The 21,697-nt window shown below is 47.0% G+C and overlaps 8 protein-coding genes across 8 annotated transcripts; 3 read left to right on the top strand and 5 right to left on the bottom strand.

The window, feature by feature from the left end:
* Nucleotides 1-599: 599 nt before the first annotated feature.
* Nucleotides 600-2,541, top strand: FSST1_009854 (beta-lactamase/transpeptidase-like protein; the record flags this gene model as incomplete). The annotated part of the gene is made up of 3 exons (XM_083226864.1): nucleotides 600-1,101; nucleotides 1,154-1,535; nucleotides 1,581-2,541. 3 exons carry the CDS (start codon nucleotides 600-602, stop codon nucleotides 2,539-2,541), a joined length of 1,845 nt encoding a protein of 614 aa, XP_083085815.1.
* A 182-nt stretch (nucleotides 2,542-2,723) lies between these two features.
* Nucleotides 2,724-5,108, bottom strand: FSST1_009853 (transcription factor domain-containing protein; the record flags this gene model as incomplete). Its single annotated transcript, XM_083226863.1, has 5 exons — nucleotides 2,724-2,950; nucleotides 3,013-3,932; nucleotides 4,010-4,395; nucleotides 4,704-4,883; nucleotides 4,932-5,108. The coding sequence occupies 5 exons, from the start codon at nucleotides 5,106-5,108 to the stop codon at nucleotides 2,724-2,726; spliced, it is 1,890 nt and encodes a 629-aa protein (XP_083085814.1).
* Nucleotides 5,109-5,411: 303 nt separating this feature from the next.
* Nucleotides 5,412-6,287, bottom strand: FSST1_009852 (class I glutamine amidotransferase-like protein; the record flags this gene model as incomplete). The annotated part of the gene is made up of 1 exon (XM_083226862.1): nucleotides 5,412-6,287. The coding sequence occupies one exon, from the start codon at nucleotides 6,285-6,287 to the stop codon at nucleotides 5,412-5,414; it is 876 nt and encodes a 291-aa protein (XP_083085813.1).
* An 824-nt stretch (nucleotides 6,288-7,111) lies between these two features.
* On the bottom strand, nucleotides 7,112-9,271 carry FSST1_009851 (uncharacterized protein; the record flags this gene model as incomplete). The annotated part of the gene is made up of 4 exons (XM_083226861.1): nucleotides 7,112-7,764; nucleotides 7,814-8,100; nucleotides 8,151-8,717; nucleotides 8,766-9,271. 4 exons carry the CDS (start codon nucleotides 9,269-9,271, stop codon nucleotides 7,112-7,114), a joined length of 2,013 nt encoding a protein of 670 aa, XP_083085812.1.
* Nucleotides 9,272-10,253: 982 nt separating this feature from the next.
* On the bottom strand, nucleotides 10,254-12,192 carry FSST1_009850 (amidase; the record flags this gene model as incomplete). The annotated part of the gene is made up of 7 exons (XM_083226859.1): nucleotides 10,254-10,372; nucleotides 10,430-10,718; nucleotides 10,768-10,905; nucleotides 10,957-11,006; nucleotides 11,062-11,704; nucleotides 11,757-11,879; nucleotides 11,929-12,192. 7 exons carry the CDS (start codon nucleotides 12,190-12,192, stop codon nucleotides 10,254-10,256), a joined length of 1,626 nt encoding a protein of 541 aa, XP_083085811.1.
* A 381-nt stretch (nucleotides 12,193-12,573) lies between these two features.
* FSST1_009849 (uncharacterized protein) lies at nucleotides 12,574-17,066 on the bottom strand (the record flags this gene model as incomplete). Its single annotated transcript, XM_083226858.1, has 9 exons — nucleotides 12,574-13,286; nucleotides 13,334-14,005; nucleotides 14,057-14,379; nucleotides 14,435-14,542; nucleotides 14,592-15,189; nucleotides 15,244-15,923; nucleotides 15,981-16,392; nucleotides 16,454-16,724; nucleotides 16,785-17,066. The coding sequence occupies 9 exons, from the start codon at nucleotides 17,064-17,066 to the stop codon at nucleotides 12,574-12,576; spliced, it is 4,059 nt and encodes a 1,352-aa protein (XP_083085810.1).
* A 1,256-nt stretch (nucleotides 17,067-18,322) lies between these two features.
* FSST1_009848 (HET domain-containing protein) lies at nucleotides 18,323-20,326 on the top strand (the record flags this gene model as incomplete). The annotated part of the gene is made up of 1 exon (XM_083226857.1): nucleotides 18,323-20,326. The coding sequence occupies one exon, from the start codon at nucleotides 18,323-18,325 to the stop codon at nucleotides 20,324-20,326; it is 2,004 nt and encodes a 667-aa protein (XP_083085809.1).
* A 478-nt stretch (nucleotides 20,327-20,804) lies between these two features.
* On the top strand, nucleotides 20,805-21,290 carry FSST1_009847 (DUF1203 domain-containing protein; the record flags this gene model as incomplete). The annotated part of the gene is made up of 1 exon (XM_083226856.1): nucleotides 20,805-21,290. One exon carries the CDS (start codon nucleotides 20,805-20,807, stop codon nucleotides 21,288-21,290), a length of 486 nt encoding a protein of 161 aa, XP_083085808.1.
* Between the last annotated feature and the right edge of the window lie 407 nt (nucleotides 21,291-21,697).

The raw sequence follows: 21,697 nt of genomic DNA, 5'->3' as shown, positions 1-21,697 counted from the left end.
AAGCATGCTTATACCCTTGATATAACTTTGAAGCAACCTTGGGGTCCTACAAGTAGTAACGAATAAAATAACAATTATATCACAAGGCTTCAACGGCTTTCAACCGCCAGCGAGTAGGAAACCTGATTAATTGATCCCGCAACGTCTCAGCCTTACACTTCTCCACTCCCTAAAGTACCCACTGAAGTTTAGCGACGTGACAGCGCTAAATCCATCGTCAATCCTTCAAAAACTATCCGATTGGTTCACTCGGACTTGAATCCTCGGACACTAAGAACCCAACGCCAAGTCATTCTCGCATTACAGTGTCCGAGATTAAAGCCAACTCTAGCCTGTTATACTGACGCTGTGCTTTTTAAAACAGCATTTAGCATTGAACATATCGAGGCTGAGTAGGATGACAGGTACGAGGAACGATGTTCCTGGACTAAACTTGGATGTAGATGGCTCAAGATGGATTAGTGATAATATTGCTATTGATCCTTCAGCTACTGATGCTGTGTATATAAGTCAACGTGCAGGTCGAGCTTCGACCAACACGCCACCATTCTCTCACTACTCACAATTCCATCTTTATCTCAACCATTTCTGCTAATTCCATGCCTTCTCTATCTAAAATCGCAGCTGTGGCGGCAGGTGCTCTCACCCTCGTCGACGCCAAAGCATGTCCCCCCCTCGGCGCAGTTTTTCCACCACCACAAGCACCCGGAGAGAGTCCTCTCGTTCAAAAAGCCGCAGCAGCACTCAAAACCGGTCTCGAAGCAAAAATAGCTTCTCAATTCAACAACTCTGGTCTAGCTATCGGTGTCAAATCAATTCATGAGGAGGATCCTTTGTTTACTTATCACTTCACCCCGCCTAACCCAGGCGAAGGTTCTGATAAGGTTGACGAGGATACTGTTTTTCGCATTGCGAGTGGTTCAAAGCTGTTTACTGCTTTGGCGGCGCGTGTAAATGAGAAGATTGACTTACAGGCTTCTGTATTGAAGTATCTTCCTGAACTTAACAAGACGGCTGGTGATGATGATATTCTGTCGCTGAAGTGGGAGGATATCACTGTTGGGTCTCTGGCCAGTCATCTATCAGGTGTTGGTGTTGATAGTAAGTTGCGTTTCTTCACAAAAACATGCTCATTGTACTAATTCTGTTACAGTGGCTCAAGATCTGGCAATCGTTGGTGCCAAACCCTGGGCACCATTCGGCTTGCCTGATATTCCCAAGGGCAAAGGCCCTAACTGTTCAGGTCTCCCTGGCACTATCCCCTGCACCAGGGACGATCTTCTCGAGCAGGTCAACCTTCGACCTCCTGTCTACGCTCCTTTCACGAACCCTGTCTACTCAAACGTAGGCCATGCTCTTCTCGGACTTGTCCTAGAGGCGGCCGAAGACATGCCTTTTGAAGACATCATCAAGCGAGACATCCTCGATGTTGTAGGCATGAAGAGTACTTATGTCGACAAGATTCCTCCCACAAAGGATCTTTTCATCCCTGAGAAGGAACCTACTTGGAATGCTACTCTGGCCGTCTTTGACTCGTAAGCTTTGATACTAAAGTTGTCTGTTCTGACTAACCTGTTTAGTGCTGGTGGCATGTTCTCATCTGTATCTGATATGCTCCTCCTCGCCGAAGGTATCCTCAACAACAAGTTTCTCTCTCCAGCCGAGACTCGCAAGTGGATGAAGCCCGAGGCCAACACTGCCTCTTGGGGCTACCAAGTCGGTGGACCTTGGGAAATACTTCGAAGTGACAACATCACCTCTGACGGTCGCCTCATCGACATTTACACCAAGAGTGGTGACTTGGGTCTCTACCACTCTCAGACCGTCCTCATTCCTGACTACGACATTGTTATCTCCATCATGTCCGGCGGTCTCGAAGCCAGTGCAAACCCTTACGTAACAAGCACGATTCTCAGCGCCGTTATCCAACACCTTCTTCCCGCTATCGAAAAGGTTGGCCGTGATGAAGCAAAGGATAGCGTTGCCGGAACATACGAGGATAAGGAGACCAACTCAACCATTACCTTCGCCCAAGATAGTGGTCCTGGTTTCAAGATCAAGAGCTGGCAGATGCGCGGCTTCGACGTCCTCAACAACATCGGAAACTACAACTTCAACGCCCTCGAGTCAGGCGCTTCTACTAAAACTCCCTACGTCGACGCCCGCATGTATCCCAGCAACCTCGCCAAAAAGGGCGAAACAGCCTGGCGCGCCGTATTTGACAGGACTGATTCCAACACTAACGCCGAGTTTGAGAAGGATTTGTTCTTCAAGGATGGTACATGCCAGACGTGGTTCCAGCAGGATCGCATGGTGTATAACTACCTCCCCTTGGACTTGTTTGTGTTTGTTGAGGGTGAAGATGGTGTTAGTGAGGCTGTTAAGAGTCCTGCGTTTAACATTACTTTGACAAAGGTGCGTCAACCTGCCGAGAAGAAGACTACGGGGGAGGGGGAGACCAATGCTGCTGGAGAGAGAGAGCGTTTTGGAGTAGCTGGTCTTGCGGTCTTTGTGATGGCTGTGACGATGAATTTGTTCTAATAATTTACTCATAGATTTAAGATGTTTTACTTTGCTTTTTAAGTAAAATTAATAATTATATGTCAATATATTTACCAAAGCTGTACTTCCTTTGCCAACTTCCAGGGGGGCTATAGTCATCCAATCGATATGAATGACACTTTGTTATCCTAATTTTAATACCATTTCGTCTTGACAAGATCTTATTCTGGTGACTGTATAGGCAGATTATTAAATGAGTCAAAGTCTAAGCTATCTGCCCATAACCATAGCTGACTGGCATCGACAAGTCCTTGATCTACAAGGGCAGACATATCGCCATTCCAATTAAACGCATTGGAGGCCCCAGAGCTTTCTTCCGTATAGTCATTTCGAGCGTCTCTGCTGAGGATCTCCGTGTTTCCTTGTGTGGAAATGTGTTGCATGAAGACTATCATCGTTTGTCAGTTCAAAAGTCGCACCCATATATGTTTGGGTTGATGCTCTACTTACCTTCTTGTATCGGTTCCAGGACTCGATCGCTCCTCTTCTCACTAGGACCAAGAATTGCGTTATTATTTGAGCCTGATTCTATTATTCTGCCGGTTGATGAGGAACTCTGGTCAGAAGGTGCAGCCTTTTGGATTGTTTGAGAGGCACTGAGGCCTGGGTAGCTTGTTCTTCCAGTGATCAAATCGTTCTCCTGTCGCAATACAACTTCAACTAGGCTATCAATGATACCGAGGCTCTGCTCTGCCATGAGTTGGCCACTATAGACAGCGGATCTAGTCGTCTGCCGACACATGCGCGTAATGTGCATAACGCCCGTTTTTGCACGCGACCCCATCTCCGTCAGAGGTTGCGATAGACAAATGGCACAAAGAACTACCCCCGCCGTAAACATAATGATACCTACGTGTACATCTGCATGGGTTCTTCTGCAAGCATCTAAGATGCGAGGATGTTGAGAAAGTTCAGATATGTCTATAGCTGAGGTGAAGATTTGCTCGAGAGATATGCTTCTCTTGGGCAAGATGTCGTGGATCATGTTCATTTTGTTGAAAACGGCTGTGCGATGTAGAATTATTTGTAAATTGTCGTAAGTGAGTTGTAGACTCATGGCGTGGATCTCAGTTAGCTCAACCTCATTCGGGTCTGCTGAACTGTGCTGGCCGCCAAGAGTGAGAATTCCGGGTAGGCCGCGTCGCCATTGTAGCATTCGTTGATGTATTGTGTCTATCGACTCAAGAGTGTTTGGATGTCTCTTGCGACCAATAAATGCACCCATGATTCTGTAGAGACGGAACTTGTGTTGGTGATAGAGGATAGCTGGTACATGAGTGTAGCCGTTGAACTCAATATCTGAGATCATCTCGACCTGGCAGTCAGAGTCGTCGATGATACAAGGTCGCCCGAAAGCAACGGCGGCGTATCTTTCGTAAATACCATGGTAAGCTTGTGATTGTACGGCATCGATATCACGTCTACCATCAGTTGGTGTCTGACTCACTTATCGAAAACCTCCAAGGTCCACCAAGTACGCCTCTTTTCCTCCCGAGCTAGTTGACACGTTTCATTCCAGAAGCTCTCACGATGCAGGCCAATTACTTGAGCAATCTTGACTCCCATTCCGCAAATACCTAGGCCAGTTGTCGGGCGCGTGTAGAAAATAAAGCTGCCAAGAAGGACACATATTTGAACAGACTCAATTGTTGAGCATCCAATGATGCGTAAGAAATTTGTCTCAATAACATTGATGAGATCTTGGGAGAGTTGCTGGTATTCAGGACTCGTCTCATCGTCAGGATCCTGAAGTGCAGCGTAGTGCGCCCCAAGCGCTACTGTGAGCAGCCATGTCCAGTAGAATGTTGTATCTTGGTATTTGACATGTCTCTGCTGTAACATTTCAGTATATCGGTGACGAAATAAATCTTCGTGGAAGACCATCATGAACCAATTAACAGAAGAGAAAAAACTATCAACCAAGATTAGTAGGATAGTCTCTGAAGGTAGTTCCACGCCTGCTAGATTCCTCCAATGTCTTGGCCCAGCGAGCGTTGCACTTTCATCGATGAGCTTCTTCCCACCAGGAAGTGAAGATGTGTCATGATGCAGATCTTGACCAGAGGCATTCCTGCGTATCATCTGCCATTGTATAAGCCTCAGTCCACTCTTCGACTTTATTCAAGTAGTCCTGGACTCACAAGAGCACTCAAGTCAACGATGCTGGACTCTGGAAGGATAGGCGATCCGGCCTGAGACACTGGAGTCTGTCCATGTCTTCTTATGAAATCCGTCTGTTCGGACGAGGAGGGAGCCCAATCGCGTGGAACACATTCAGCACCGGCGCGAAGACAATGTACACAAGGCCTCTCTGCATCACACTGCAGTTTGATCAGAGACGCAACGGGTAAGACTTTTAGACAACGTACCCCTAGCTTTCGTTTACGACAACGCTCGCAAGCGGACGAAGTTTTTTGACGTTTTCTGAGAGATGTAGACATGACACGAGCTTGTGTATGGACTGAATTGGCAGTGATGGCTCCGACGGAGTGCTCCGTCGGATGCGCCGTGGGGTTGAAGTCCGTCGGAAGCTCCAAACCCCTCATTTTCCCCATGCCTTTACAGATAGCAACGAATGCGGCAGCAAGCTAACGATGGAACCTATGCCGTTTACGTATATGATGACCAAACTGCCAAGTGGCAATTGAAAGCGTTTGCTGGCTTTGCGAGCAACAACTTGTATATGGGTACAATGACAGTTAAATACGAAAACAAACTTAGCACAATTCGCGAGAAATGGAAACAATCGTAAACTAATTAGTACACCACTAATGTTATTTGCAATTTTGTATCTAGGTACAAGTTTCTTATCATAGTTGTACAATTCTGTTTCTCCCTTTTGATGGGCCTTATTTGTTGATCTCCTCCAACAGAGTCTTGGCTGCCAGCTTACCCAAATTATTCGAGGCTAACGGCGAATCACCAGTTAACAAAAGACGATCGCGGTGACATTCACCCGAGATAGTCTTGTTGATAGGTGTGACTCCAAGCTTCTTAAGCCTATCACCGACCAGCCACTCCATCTTGCCGGGAATGTAGCCAATGTCGATGTTCGCACCTTCGTCCAGTGAGTCAGGGAAGACGTCAACGCTATATCCCTCGTAGATAAACTTGGATCCCTCAGGCTTTCCAACATCAGCGGCAAGAATACTAGCAGGACCATGGCAAAGAGTGATGAAGAAGCGGTTGTTGGCATCAGCCCAGCGGAGGACGTCTCCAACTGTCTTGCTGAAAGGTATACCGTTGAGTACACCATGACCGCCAGGGATGAAGACTGCGATGTAGGGTGTATCTTGAGTAAACCCATCTCCCCAAACTTCGGAAAGATTAAGAGGACTGCGAAGCTTTTGCTTATACTTGTTGTGAATTGACTTGACTGCCTCGTCCTCCTTGGGGAAAGCCCACATCTCGAACTTGACGGGATCTCCTGAGAGTGTGGCTACATCAATGTTGAAACCTGCAGCATCGAGGTGGTACATTGGTAGAAGCATCTCAACTGGGTGGTTGCCAGTGGAAAAGAACTTTCCGTCTGCCATCTTGAGATAACGCTCCTGGGTGCCGATCATGAGGATCTTCCACTTGCCGGCGGTGTACTTGTTCGGATAGTCGGCGCCGTCAAAGTCCGTCTTTGAGGTGACGTACTGCGTGAGGGAGAATGGTGAAGGGAAGTAGGCGTCGTCTTCCGCCTCGTCACGGACGGGTGCCTTGTCTTTTTGGTCTGACATTGTGTAGATTTGTATAGGAGACGTTGTTTAAAAATACTATTGAAGACTGATTGAAGACAAGCTTGGTGATACTTGTGATACGAACTGAAGCTGCGGGGGAGGGTTTACTTATAGACGTTGCGTTAAGGTTCTGCGTACCATTCAGCTGGCTTGGCTACTGGGCAGCAGAAAAACATGGTTTCCTGAGTCTTACTGTATAAAAATAAATAGTCTAAGAACCATAGCTTAACGGTCATAGAGTGACCTAATGATTTTGTCTCTTTTGCTTCTAGCAGTCAATCTTTCTGATACCCTGAGGGGAAGCTCTACGTGAGTGGCGTACCGGTCTCCTCTCAAACATTAAGGTTTAACTGGATGTCTAGGTTCCTCAGCGGCTCAGACTAGACTTGAAAGGGCAGCTAGAGCTGCAGCAGAGTCTTAGCTATTGGGCAGACCTATCTACCGGCTCCGTCGGAGCTGTGATAAGCTTTCCGACGGAACCAATGTCAGAGCTATGAGCCTGATGACTTCAACGGATACGAATCATCTAGCTTGGACTCTGTATTGTGTCCCAAGCTCCCCACATCAACACAGGAAACCATTTTACATGTGACGAAACTTCCCAGGTAATTCTGTTAACACAGCATGACAAGCCGATTGATGATTGAACCCTCGAGTTGCGGAAGCTTCTACTCTAGAAGAACCGAGACTACAAAAAGATACAATAAGAATACTTTTTGTTCAATACAATTAAAAGTGTATCTTTTGACTTAAGCCAAAGACTCATACAGCTATTTATACAACCAAGGTCCAGCCCGGTAATTAAACATGTAATTCTTTCGTCATCACTGCTGTCCATTAAATCCCGTAAATCCATTCCCCAGAGTATCAAAGCCAGGATACATCTGACTCCAGTTCATATAATCAGTCTGAGGCGTCATTCCATTTGCCGGAAGCATTTGGTCTGCCATCATCTGGGGATATACCACGCCATTATTCCAAGCTTGTACATCTGTACCATTCGCCATAGTCAGCATGGAAGGCTGCATAAGATCATCAAATCCAGGACCCATCGTAGTTGGCGTTATAATCTCAAGGACTGTCTCGGGTACTTGACTCCCTCGACCTGCAGCACCACTTCGAACAGTCCTTAGACTATCTCTGTGGCCAAGACTACCGCTCTCATCAGAGCCATCGTCGAGGATAACACCAGAGTCAGGTCTGGGCATGATGTCTCTGCTCTTTCGCTGCATGATGCTTTGTGGTGCTTGGGACCTAATGATTTCGTTCTTCTTGTTACTTCGGTTTGTGTAGGGCATGCTTTGCGCGTTAGCGATACAGTGGTCCAAAGTCTCAACGAAGCATTGGTAGAATTTCGTAGACAGAGTTTCGAGTGTAGCAGGGTTGGAGATCTTGTCGACGAGGGAGAGTTTGAGTTGATCAAATGCTTTCTGGTAGTTGGCTGCTACTTCGAAGTGTTCGATAACAGGAGTGTATTCTGGTCTCGTTAGTCCACTACCTGTGGAAACTAGCAGCGAGACACTTACCATAAGGGCGGACTTCACCATCATCATCGTCCGGGAAGACAATGTTCCAGATCTCCCTCCATTGAACTTCAGGAGATGTACCACTCGCTCGTTTCCGGCTCAGCAGCTTGGTCGCAGTCTGAGGATCGATTCCGCTCTCGGCATCTGCATCGGCGATATCGCACATGTGCTCTTTCGGTAGACGCTGATGATCGCGTAGTTCCTTTCGCGTGGGAAAATCACGACTACATCGATCGCAGACATAAGCCGAGGGATCATCGCGTTTGTGTTGCTTAACGATATGCTGTCTATCGTAAAATGTTAGTAAGATACAAATAAAAACTCTTGGTCAACCCACCTAAGCTCAGCAAATTTGGGAAAGTAAGTCATCGCGCAGCTGTGATGATCCCTCACGTTGAACCGATGAGGATTCCTTTTTCGGAAAGGACAGCTCAAACGCAAATTCTCATCATCCTTGGGGTTCGGGCGGGAGCGTTTGGTGGGTAGATAGCCCGAGCCTTCACCATCGCTGAACTCATCGCCATCATCTTCACGCTTGCCTTGCTTCTTGCGTTTGTTACGTCGATCATTGTTAGAAGCGTCTTGTGATGGTGTGGAGGATGAGCTTGATCTTGACATGGTGTAAGATGCTTGGCCGTCTGATGCGGATTGCCACATGTGCTGGCTTATGTCTTGGGCAAAGTTTGATACAAGACTTTGGATTTTGTCTTGAGCAATTGAAGTGTCGTTGAGATCGACGCCGTAGATGACCTGCAGAGCGTAGTTGAGGACGAGATTGGCATCCTCGGTGGTGACATCTTCGGACTCTTCTTCATTTTCATCACAATCTGGAATATCGTCTGTGTGACTGGACTCTGTAGGTGTGAGAACCCTTTCCTCCTTGATGAAGGAATCGGTGCTAGGGCTAAGAGAGTAAGCGACGTGACGGTTCATGAAAAGTAAATAGACTTACCTCGCAGGTCGAAGTTCCTGGACAGGTTGTCTCTGAAACTCATCAATGCCACGAATCTTAATGTCAAACTCAGGATATCCGGTGATGATAGCATCTTCATCCTCATTCACAAAAGTCGAACAAGTTCCATTTGATGGGTTATGTCGATGACAAATACGACTTGCAGGTCTTGATCCTCCATCAAGTGTCGTAGCAGCAAACTGCTCATTGATGGAACTAGCATACGTAGTACTTATCGGACTCGCCAAGGTCGAAAGAGAATGAGTAGTCGCTGAATCGGGAACATTGGCAGACGAGACACTGCTCATGGATGACTCTGTAGGTGAGCGAAGACGAAACGCGCCGGGATTAAAATGTAGACTCTCTGGGACCTTCTTTCCATGTCGTCTATTAAGAATTGGGAATTTAGAAAGCGGTGCATCGCTGTGTCGACCTTCTTTCGCGCGAAAGGGCAGATGGTGAAGACCAGCTTCGCCAATCTGGTTATTGTTGCTGTGATCGGTCATAGCGATGTTAAAATATGGGGATGGGAAATTCTAGTTGCTCAAAGATTAGTTGAAGGTCTTTTGGTAGTATCCTCGTCAATGTTTGACACCATCGGTTTCGGGTAGATTTGGCAGGGTGCGCTTACAAGGGTGAATTAATGGGTTTATTATGCGGACGAAAAATAGGGAGTAATTAATGTAGATGAATCAATTAGATTGAAACAATACGCGAGTAAAAAAAAAGAGCGTGGGTGTTTGAGAGTAATTAAGACAAGAGAAAAGAGCCCAGAGAAAGTGAGGAATTAATAACTTGACAGAGTTTAATTTAGAAAAGAATGACGGGGGAGAGTAAGCAGAGTATATAATAATGGAAACAAGAAAAAGGGAGTGAGTGTCCGTTTCATCTCTGTCAATCTTTGTCTCTCCCTGGCTCTTTCGCACAGGTTGCCTCGCCTGAAGATTGCATCCAGACTAAAGTCCTTGATCCTTTTGAAGAGTTGTTACTGGTTCGAGTGTTGGGATGGTCCACCACGCTGGTATGAAAGTGGTAAGACTCGTCTCTGATCCCTGGACGGGCGGTAGTTGACAGCTGTCCTGATTCGCTCGTGATGGCCGCTGTTGCATGGACTGTGTTTGTTTGAGAGGGCGTTTTCAGGCACCAGAATTCTAGGCGGAATTGATGGTTTTATTGGTTAGCCCTACAGTTCGCTTGAGTTTCAACGAGGAGATGATCACCCCACGGGTTATGATGATGTGCTTTTCGATGTCAACATACACAAGGGTAACAGCGATTGGATGTTGTAAAGAGCTGATCACTATCCATGGAAGAATACATCTTTATTTATCCGGTTATCATTTGCAAGATTGAAGAGTTTAAATTATCCCATCAATCATCACTCAATAGTATGCGCGAAGCGGCTTACCCTATAACTTAGACCCTCCCTGCGGTCCTTCTAGGGGTCATTCACTGAACCCTTCCCAGTACAGAATTTGGAAGATGTCACTAGGAGACATTAAGAAGCTTATCGACAACTACAGAAACCTGCAATAGCTTCTCGTCTTCAAATGGACGTCCAACAATCTGTAAAGTCGCCTTCTGGCTTGCGAATACACTCGGATCATCTAAGCGCAGTACTCAATTAATGACCACCCGTGACAAACAAAATGAAATGTACTTACATATCTCATAGTTGGGCTTATCATAAGGGTTACTGTCAAGCGGCTGGTAGTCAGCATCAACACGATCGTGTTCGGCATTGATTTGGAATCCTTTGATCGGCAGAATGGCAGAAGGATAGTCAACAAGGTTGAATAATGCAGTGTAGCCCCAATACGAGTTAAAGTCGTGGGGGTGTCCTACAGCAGGTGCTGGAGGACAAATCAATGCATCTATAGCCTTGCCGTTCTTGGTAGTGTTGTTCCAGGCAGCTAGGAACGCTTCTTTGTACTCTCGTACCTTTCCACTCAACTATGGCCATATTAGTTAACACGTAGATAAAAAGTCGGGCGATCTGTACCTGGAGTATCTCCGACGCTGGGAGTTGTCGGACATTAAAGGTCTTGAGTAAATCAGCGAAAGCTGGAATGGGTGGCTCGCCTGAGAGAGCAAGAGCAGCAAGGGTCTGGTCAGCGCCTCCCTGGTAGTAAATATCAAACTAGAAGAGTTATAAGTAATCGAGACATATTCTACTGATTGATTGTCTTACTGTGGTCTTCAACGCTTGCCAGCAATCAAATGGTGGCTCAAAGTCTACGACTGCGTAAACGTGTCAGCTCACAATGATTAGTCGGTAAAGGTTCTTCAAACTCACCATCATGGCCAGCTTTCTCGAGCACCTTTCGGGTATGCTCCAGTGCCCGAAGAACAGGTGGTTGAGGCATCACAACTCCGTCCCACTTCATGAGACCAATTCTCAAACTTTCTTGTGCCGGCTCTGGCGTTTTCCATGGGACAGGCGTGCAAGTCACGTCGTATCTGTTGAACGGGTGCGCATTGATGACCTTGGTGAGCAACTCCATATCTTCGATAGAATGGCAAATCGGCCCAAACGATACCTGCACCAGACTCTGTCCAAGGTCTGGCATACCGCCCTTTGGAATTCTCGCAGCCGTTGGCTTAAGCGCGTAAAGACCGTTGAAAGCAGCAGGAACGCGGATGGATCCTCCCAAGTCGGTTGATGGGGTGAAGGGAGTTCCTCTCATGGCTACAAGAACTGCATCGCCCCCTGAACTCCCTCCGGCGTTTAGGTCTGTATTTGTTGGGTTTAGAGTGCGTCCCCAAAGGTTACTGACAGTCTCTATAGCCATCGCTGATTGGGGCATGGTTGTTTTGCAGAAGAATATGGCGCCTGCGTTGCGTAAAGCCGCGACGACGTTTGAGTCTTGCTGGGCGATGTTGTCTTTGAGAGAGACCCATGCCATGGTTGTAGCATGTCTTTTCAAGCCATGAATATCCTGCACATAACATTTGAGTGTCTGTATGAATGAGGAAAAGTGTGAAACGTACCTTGAGAGCAACAGGAAGTCCGTGTAAAGGACCTTTCAGAACCTCACCTCGGTCAATAGCATCATCGAGCGCCTTCGCCTGCTCGAGACCTTCTTCGTAGAAGAAGTCAGTCAGACAATTGATCTGTCGCAGGTTAGCTGAGATCAAAAAGGCATGTGTGCATTGGCCTGACCAATTGATGGGCGATTGCTGCGCGTCCGGCAAACGCTTCCAGGACTTGCACGGCAGTTAACTGGCGCAACCTAAGTCGCTGTACAAGCTGAGTGGCTCCCAGCTCTGTAATCTCGAGCTGCTCTTCGGTCAGTAACCCGCAGATGCGCGGTACATCGGTAACATCCTTGAGTGAACTATACTTCTGAGCATCTAAATGCCAGCGGGCCGGGATAGAGTGCAAGACACTAGCCTGTGATTCTTTTGCAATGGCTTCCCACGACATTTTGAAGTGTTGGGTACTGTTGTGATCTTCTGAGCCGCATGTATGAGTTACGGCACGCACCTTGTATTTATGTATTTATCACAATTTCGCGAGTCATGCCTTGGCCAGTCTTCAACGTTACGTATTTGTTCTCACGAGCGGGCCTTGGTGGGTGGTGGGCCTGATTTAGTAATCATGCGATGAGGAACGATAACGTTTCAATATGATGGCTTAGTAACTTGTTTAGCCTACGGCGAGCATGGGATACAACAAGTCGAATAATACATAGGTTCTGATAATATTAGGGCTGCTAATGTGGAAAGAAGAAATGTGTTATTGTAAAGTGGCTACTTGAAGCTTAAAACAGTATCTCAGACTTGGATAGAGTTCAGTTGTCGTTACTTAATAGTATCCATGAAAAGGCTTCCCAGACCCCTCCTCTGAATTTCCATCCCCTGCCTCAAGCAATGATCCATCCCCGTCGCTCTTTGATCTCTTCTTTGATCCCAATGATACCCTAGATGACTCCATAGAATCTTCTCGGCTTTCGCCAGATCCAGCTACCTTTTCTTCCGACCTGCCTGCGAAAGACAATCTTGAAATTGACTTGTGAAGCGAGCGTTTCCGAAACATTGTCAGCATCGACGACTTGGGTACTTCGGTAGTCGGCGATAACCCCTCCGTATCAGCCAGTTCAAATACATCCTCGCCATCATCTTCATCCTCGAGAGCTGCGCGAGGTGACAATGGATCATCCTGGTAGAAGAGCTCTCTTGGAAATCCACTGATGGACATAGACGGGTTAACAGACCTTTGGGATGGGTGTGAGTGACTGTAGCCTCCAGGCTGCAGACATAACGAAAGTCGCGTCAAACTTGTCTCGTGACTACCATCAATAACAAGGTGGGATCGAAGTTTGAAAATACCAGTGTAGCACATACTCTGGATAGTGTCAATGGGGATTACAACGTCGTGTTGCTTCATAATGGAAGTGCCGTAGTCTTCCTCCAAGACGAAGAAAGGTATAAAGGAGCTGCCGCGGATGTGGTCTTTGAGAATCTGACCCAGTCCCTTGATATCTCGACTGCCTTCGTCAAAGCGGCAGATGATGTTGCCTGTCACCAGTCAGTTGGTTGTACCAGATAAAGTCTCTTCAACATACCAGAACATTTGTACAAACCCGTCTCTCTGTTGCAAGAGTCAACACCTGTTCGTTCGAAATAGAAACAGCTTGCTACGAGCTTGTGTGCGGTCATCCTGACAGTGTGTTCATCACTCATCATATTGATGGCATTCCTCTCAATGGTCTCGATCTCGTCGATGTCATCAAAGTCTGGTCGCTTATCTGCCCACCCAATGTCGATTCGCACATGACGATGTTCATTTGATGGAGGTGATGTCTGTGTAACATAACTGTTCCACATATCTTCACTGCTTTTCTGGTCATCAATGATAGGGTTTATGATCTTCCACATCGAGCTGAAGCTGCCCGAAGGCCGCAGCGGAGAAGATGGACTTTTCGGTGATAGTGCTGAGGGCTTCTGGCCGTAAGTGCGTTTCTCCTTGTGGGTCAACCGATAATTGGTATGGCCGGTTCCAAGCGATAGTACAAGGTCTGGAGGAGGTTGATTGATCTCACCCCACACGCGTTTGCGTTCGTTGTCAGCGATAAAGACCGGGCAAACGTGATGAACGGCTCCATCAGTGTACTGTATGCCAGTGTTTGTGTGAACAAACGGTTTGAAGTACCGAGGCGCTGCAGCAGTTGCACGTGCAGCTTCCCATGTCTTGAGCTCCCACTCAGGGTCTTGCGGGCGAACAAATTTGTAAGGCACTGAATAGTTAGTCTTAAGAACCAAATAAAGTCAGGCTAGCCATGACTTACTAGAGTCATGGTCACTTTCAGTGTTGTAGTTGGATAGAATAGCTGGTCTATTCTCGCTGGCTACGGTTGTAGTCACGGCAACTCGTATGGACGTTGAGTGATCGGGCTTGGATCCACCGTAAAGATTAGAGTGCTGATCGAAAGCTGATTTCAGTCCCTTTTCCAGGGGCTTCGTCTTGTACCGACTTCGCGTACTGACTGATGACAAACTCTTGACTATTCGTGGAGAGAATGCCTGTTTGCAAAGACTCCTGAAGTGTTCCCTGCAATCAGCTACACTCCAACGCTTCACCCCGAGACCCAAAGCGATTATCCCACCGGTACTACATTTGGTCTGTCAGTATTTTTGTTTCTGGCACCGAAGTGAGGCAGACTGACCCCGAACCGACGATCATGTCGAAGAAATTCTGTACTGGAATCTGGTTACCAAGTACCTTCTGGATTTCTTGGAGGATGACGATTTCATCGATCGCCCTCACCCCACCTCTGAGACTCTGTTAGTAGGTATGGGAAGCTAACGGTTGTACGGACTTACCCATCCAAGCATAGAATCCTCACACCAGCTTCGTCGGGCTTGAATCTGATGCGAGCTGGTTGTGGCCATATCGTCTCTTTGGGGTGAAGAGGACAAGAATGCATGTGGTACAAACCTTGTCCAACACTATGGCCATGGGTCTGAACGCAGGCTTTGCAGAGAACGTGTCCGCAAGGGAGGGCGTTGTCCGGCACCTTTCTCACACAGCAAAGGCAGGTGAGATTGCTTTTGAAGTTGGAGACAGAGCCATCAATTCGAGCGACCCTATAGAACTGCGCCATGACATCGATAAGGACTCGTGGTATATTGTCTTCCTGATCAGATCTGCACAAACGCTCATTGAGGTCCTTGATGTGCTTGTCGATTTGGTTGATCCAGTCAGGAAAGAACTCTTCCACAATAAATGTAGTCTCGTACGGGCCGCGAGCAAAGATCTTACCATTGCTCGCCTGATGTCCTTTGGTGTGAGAGTTTCTAACATTTTGGCATGTTTCTCCGTCACGACTGAATGAACATGGGAGCCAGCGATCGCAAAAACGGTGAAGAGCCTCATTGAGCGATTCGCGATACGTACTGCGCAGTAGATCAGAGTACGAGCCTGAAGAGTGTCAGTATCAGGCCCATTTTCATGAAAAATAGAAAGAAGTCTTACCCTGAATGCTGTCTCTAGTAGCAGCAAGCATGATACAAGACGCTAGGGGACGACTAAGAGCAGCGAAAAAGTTTCGATGGCTTCGACGACGTCCCGGTTGATTGTAGACAGTGAGAATGAGGTTGAGAATATGCCCACCGAAGTTTCGAGGCAGAGGAGCGTGCTTCAGTGCTTCATTGTTGAAGTCAAAGGGCTCATCGAGACTTGTCGAAAAGTGATCATAAGCTGAATTGACATACTGCGGCAGTGTTTCAGCATTTAGAAGCATCCGGACTTGCTTCTTCCGAATACGTGAGGTTTTGCATCTGTCGGATATGATCTCATAAAGTTTGCCGATTTGCTCATCGATTTGCATATATCGACCTTTGGTTGGAATTCTTACCACTGTGACAGAAGAGTAGTATTCTTCGAGGAGTCCCTTGGTAGTCCTGATGTACTTTCCTGCGTCGGCTAGTCTGGCCAATATGGCTTTGAGGGCTGGCACTTGGTGTACGGAATTCTCGTAGTCATTGAGTAATCCCTGAGTGGCTGTAAAGGGATCCCACTGCTCATCATTGATATTGATGTCAGTGCCGTTGACAACGATGACAACATGCGGAAGACTTGGCTGGTTGATGGACTTTTCGATTGACATTGCGGCCCAGTTGACAAGCTGTGTCAAGACCTCGGTTTGAAAGGTTCTGGTGCGTAAACGGTTAGCCGTGGACAGCAACTATGAGATTCTGAATTTGACGTACCTGACTTCACGAAGGACAAAGACAACCACATCAGAGAAGGTATACAGGATTCGAGGAAACAGACTAGTCACTGCATACTCGCGCGACTGCATCTTCGGGTTATCGGCCCAAGTGATTTTCTTGCGAAGGAGGTTTTTGACAGTCTTTCCGGATCTCTTGGCACTCTCAATCTTCTCCCGACACGCTAGTCCTCGAGGTGCGTGTTCCCCACCCGTCATTCCTTCACAGTCTGCGTAAAGGAAGGGACTCTGAGCGTGGTACGTGCCAGGATCTTCGTATAGGTGTACGTCGCCTGTTGTGGCAACGTTGTCACCCACGAGGCCGGGGACAGGAGCAAGAATATCGCTCGAGTTAATCTGTTTAGCTTGTTGACGGTCTATAAGCATCTTGATTACAGTGCTCTTACCAGCACCTGAGAAAACACTAGTCAGCAGTTGGATTGTAAATATGGTCTAGCCATATCATAGACATACCTGTCTGCCCAACGAAAGAGACCAATTGAGGGAAACGCTCAGTGAATGCGCCTATCTGGCTCTCACGTAGGATATCGACGAGACGGTTAGAGTAATGCAGATAAGGTTGGCCGTACTCCTTGGTTATTCCAAACCAGGTTGTATTGATATCATTTGTGTGTCGCTGATGCTGCTCCTCGGCAGTGGGCTGGCCGAAAATTCGCTGCAGTCGGTCAACAATATCTTCGTCAACCTTTTCATGTTCGCGCCCATCTATGCCGACCTTTCCTGGCTAAAGAAGAGAGTCAGAAGTGCTTTGTAAGGACCTCCAGAGGTCATAAAGACTACTTACTCTATGGGGCCTTTCTTTGGGCCAGCATTCATCACAAAAGAAGTCGTCGCATTGTACGCACTTCCAAGCTTTGGATGGGCCATTGCACACGCAACATTGATTGAGTACAGAGGGTGTCTGCCGCGGCAATGGCAACCCCGAACTTGGAGGTTTTATGACATTTGCGCCCGTGTATTGCTGATAGTAGTAATCAGGCTTTGGAGGTACACGAGGCTGGTAGTCATTGGCATTAGTCACGAGGACCTCGGGCAACGGAGAATAATACTCGGCAAACGATGCCATGAGAAAATGAAGTATACACTAGTGACCGTAGGTGGAAAGAACACTTTGGCAAGGAAGGTGACAATCGGACGGCCATGGTGAGATATTTAAGGAATTCTGCCTCATCTGTTGCATGAACGAGGCTCTGAGAGTCTCGGGACCATCTCGCAACCAGTTCAGACTACGAGGCGTTCACTAGAACACCTGGGCATGCACGATGAGGGGTTGTGCAACATACACAGTGCGACGTCCTGTCGCAGCCTCAACTTGATATCTGTGTCCCAATGGAAAATTGAGCAATCCAGAAACTACTGATGGACTGGAGAAACACGACTTTATTCAACTATGCATTGAAAAAATAGAACGGATTTCAAGTCTATCAATTAGAATTCTAACCCTGAGAATATGGGCAGCAGGTTTCCAATTCACAGAACGATCGACGTGGTGTCCAAAAGCCTCGTCGGTCCATGGCGTTTCAGCTCTGCAAGCCACGCATCTAGCCGGGCGCCTCCCTTCAACCTAGTGAACTCTGTCTTTCAGCCTCTACAAATGCTCTTCTCGCTTCACGCTACTGTAAATCGACGAATCTAGCCCCTCAATAGCCATAAAACCGGTGAATTATGCCAACTTGGCCATCAGGTTCGTGGCTGTTCCTAGCAAGAGAAAGCTGAACGGAACAGCGGCTCTTTTACCACGCTGAGGCACATCGTAATCACTGTAACGGACAGGGCTGGCGGGAACGCCACCATACCCATTAAGCATAGGCCAGATGTCTTTGAGATCGTTCTCGCCAACAGTCGTGAGGCTCCATTAGCTGAAATTACCCCCACAAGGCGTAATTTTAATTCAATAGTTTGTGATAACCCCGCATTTATCACCAACAGTGTCTCCCAAGGCTCTCTAAGCGATCACGTTTCTTTTGTGCCACGCCAACCTCTGTAAAATTAGCACTGAGACAGGTCTACGGATGCAGTTGGGGATAGAGAGTGGCCTATAGCGACACCACACGACTCAAAATTGCGGCGACTTGTCTCTCATGTCAGGAACTTTGATTTGTTAACATAAATTGCACTTTTGCCTGAATCATTGCCATAGCTACATGGCTGATGATTACGTTCTGATATGCATCTAATAGTCCGCACGCCCACGCGAAATTCGTCATTGGAGGTCTTATTTCCCACCACCCTTTTCAACACTATAGCTACAGCTCTCTATCCCTTTAACACAAGTTATTTAAGCTTAAAAGGTTACGACTCTGATTTGTCTTCTTTCACATCATGGCAGTCATGCTATGCGCTGAATGCACAGCATTCAAGGAAACTCTCGAGAGTCTTACCGAACACTCCTCAGAGGGCGTCCATCGGGCACAGTTCCGTAACTTTGCCGCCTTGGAGAAATCATCGTTTATGGGTTGTACGCTATGTCAAATTATCCATCAAACATGGCATCACAAGAGATATTCTAAAAGATACAAGAAAGATCCGCTTATCAATGTCGCAGCATATCGCAGGAATTATGGGACCTGGACACGAGAAATATTCATCGACCATGAGGGTTCTATATTTTGCGGTTTTAGCTTAGCTGACTTCAAGCACAGTGAAGTTGGCGAAGAACAATTTAGCCAATACCAAACGGCATGGCGTGAAATAGCCCGTATCAGTTCACCTGATAGAATAGGTCAAATTATCCCTCTGGCTTCCATGTGGATTCGAAACTGTCGCCAAGACCACCAGAATTGCATATCATACTATGCTAGGAGGGAGACCAAAGTAATTCCGACGAGGCTTATCGATGTTGGCGCGGACGACCCCGGCCGGCCACCAAGTCTTTTCATACCTCTACCCCACCAAGACAGCATGGAGTATATTGCTTTGAGCTATGCATGGGGATCCGGTCATTTCATCAAGACAACGTCCTCGAATCTCGAAGCTATGAAACAGCACCTACCATGGACTCAACTACCCAAGACAATTCAGGATGCTATTATAGTCACGAGACGTCTTGGCGTCAGGTACCTTTGGGTGGATGCTCTATGCATTTTACAAAGTGAGGGACCGGGCGATATGAAGCACAAGGAAGACTGGTCATATGAAACAGCTCGATTTGGAAAGTATTACGAAAATGCTTTGTTGACCATAGCTGCAACTGGAGCTAGCTCTTCCGACCAGGGGTTATTTTCACCTAGTCCAATCTCTCGCCTTGAGCCACAGTCTTTTACATTTCGATCGGAACATCACATGGACTGTACTGTTCGATCGATGATCCCGAGTTGGCTTTCCGAGATTATTTCTGGACCTCTATCGTATCGGGGATGGGCCATGCAGGAACGTCTCCTATCAAGAAGGGTTCTGCACTTTGCTGAAAACATGATATTATGGGAGTGTCATGATTGCCGAGCGACTGGACATGATCCAGAAGGAATGAACCCGAGGGGTCCAGATGATGATACGTACCTTTTTAAGGAGTTCATGGCGAAGTGTCGTGATCTGTATGCCAAACGCTTGCAACCCAGCGATTTCATGGATGAATGGTACCAATTTGTCAGTCTATATTCGAAATGCCACTTCACTTTTGTTGCAGATAGATTGCCCGCACTCTCTGGTATCACCGCTATGATTCAACAACATACCCAACAGAGATATGTTGCAGGGCTATGGGAGTCGGATATTTCTCAGGGCCTGGCGTGGCACAGTTACGGTGCCTTTCGTTTTGACACATCACACCTTGTGAATCCTCAAATCCCCGTTGACCCAGCAAAGGATCACTCACAAATGATGTTACCTTCTTGGTCCTGGGCAGCGTGCGAAGGCGCCGTTTTCTACCCCCGTTATGATGGATGGCGATCACTTGTCGAAGTGGAGTCCTGTCAAGTGAACTCACAAGGCTCGAATACTTCAGGGCAGTTGCGTAGTGCAAGACTAACACTTCGTGGCGTTCTAGCAATGATCAATCTGAATGACTTGGGATTTGAGCCTTATACAAATACTGACATGCCGGACAATGTTTTGACTCGTTATCCAGACAAGGGCTTCCTCACGGAGGAATGTGTCTGTATGGATTCGAGAATGGACTCCCAACTAAGACACGCATCCCACCCCTGTCTGCTTCTTGGATATGTTGATGAACTAGATGCGGATCAAGCAGGGGCTCTTATCTTGAAGGCTACTGGTCAATGCATAGGTCTTGTAAAGGAGTACAGGAGGATTGGGTATATATCACTTGCTATGCACGAGTTTTCCTCTCTCTTCACCGATAAGGAGACAACTATTAGCATGATATGAACAACATCTTAGTCTAGTTTATACTATCCTTTTTTCACATTTACCATAGACATGCTCCTTCATCCATGGACTACTACGCTTAGGCAGAGGCGACTATACCTAGTATATCTTTGGCATAACAAAAAGTCATCAACGAGCTATTACAATTGGTTTACCTGGAAAGATACGGTATAAAATTTCCAGCCGTTCGCTATCTATTCTGAGATAAAGTGATCAATAAGCTTCCGCGGTTATATCCACTATTTCCGTGTTGCTTTTGAAGTGTTGTTGTGTCGAGGGTATCTCGACTCATCATTGGCCACTTCGAGAGCAATGCTTAGCAATACATCAACATCAAATGTAGAGATTGGAGATATATAAATCGCAGTATCTCTTCGAATATTTTATCATAAACTCACATTATCACTCCTCTTCATCAGTATACCAAGATCAACCCTTTTCGCCAATTCATCAAGGCTCTACACCATCATCTATAAATATGTCCACCGAGCCACCTTCGCAGCTTCGCACCGGCCTTCAGCCAGTCCAGCTGAAGTATGTTCCTCTGCCCGCTCCACTCCCATCATTGGGCGATAATCCCATCACAATGACTGCTGCCGAGGACATGCGTGCACCCTGTCGCCGTTGCCTCCTCGACGCCAGCCCAGGAGAGCAACTCCATCTCATCGGCTATGACCCTTTCCCTGTCAACAGCATCACACCTTACCGAGGGACGTATGCCATTTTTGTCCATGCTCATGAGTGTACTCCTTTCACTGGTACAACTTTGCCGGACAGGCAGTTGAAGAGACTGCAAACCGCGAGGGCATTCGACGAGAACCACATGCTGGTAGCATCGGAGATTATCAAAGAAGGTGAATTTGAGAAAGTTGTTGGGGCAATGTTGGCGGATGAGAAAGCGAGCTATGTCAACGTATACAACGCGAAGCCGGGTTGCTTTGCAGTCCAGGTTAAGAGGGCCTAAAAGGAGAGGGAGTTCGACCTGTTTTGGCATGCGACAAGGAGGATGTTTGCCCGAAGGTTTTACCTCCATTGTATGATAAGTTCAGATTAGACTAGCATATATTTACTTGGCCTGAGTATATGTTGAACAGTTGGTCATTTTGTATTACAAGTCAACCAGAGTCTTCCAAAATGTTACTATAATATGAATGACACCCGTCTTCTCAAATGCCATAAATCCAGTACCTTCGTGACAGCCAACATACTCAGCAGAAATGCCCGAACCCTTCATTATCCAATTGAGTCATCTTGCCCGCAACATGACCCATCTCTCCTCCAGACCCGTAGGTCTACATCCACCGCTTCCGGATCTTGATATCACAACCATTGAGTTACTATTGAACCCAATTGTGGTTCTGACTGCCTATC

This window comes from Fusarium sambucinum, chromosome II (assembly GCF_050947815.1).
Source record: "Fusarium sambucinum isolate potato_lamoka chromosome II, whole genome shotgun sequence".
NCBI lineage: Eukaryota > Fungi > Ascomycota > Sordariomycetes > Hypocreales > Nectriaceae > Fusarium > Fusarium sambucinum.
The sequence above is the reverse complement of the archived record's forward strand: the minus strand, read 5'-3'. Positions and strand labels throughout refer to the sequence as shown.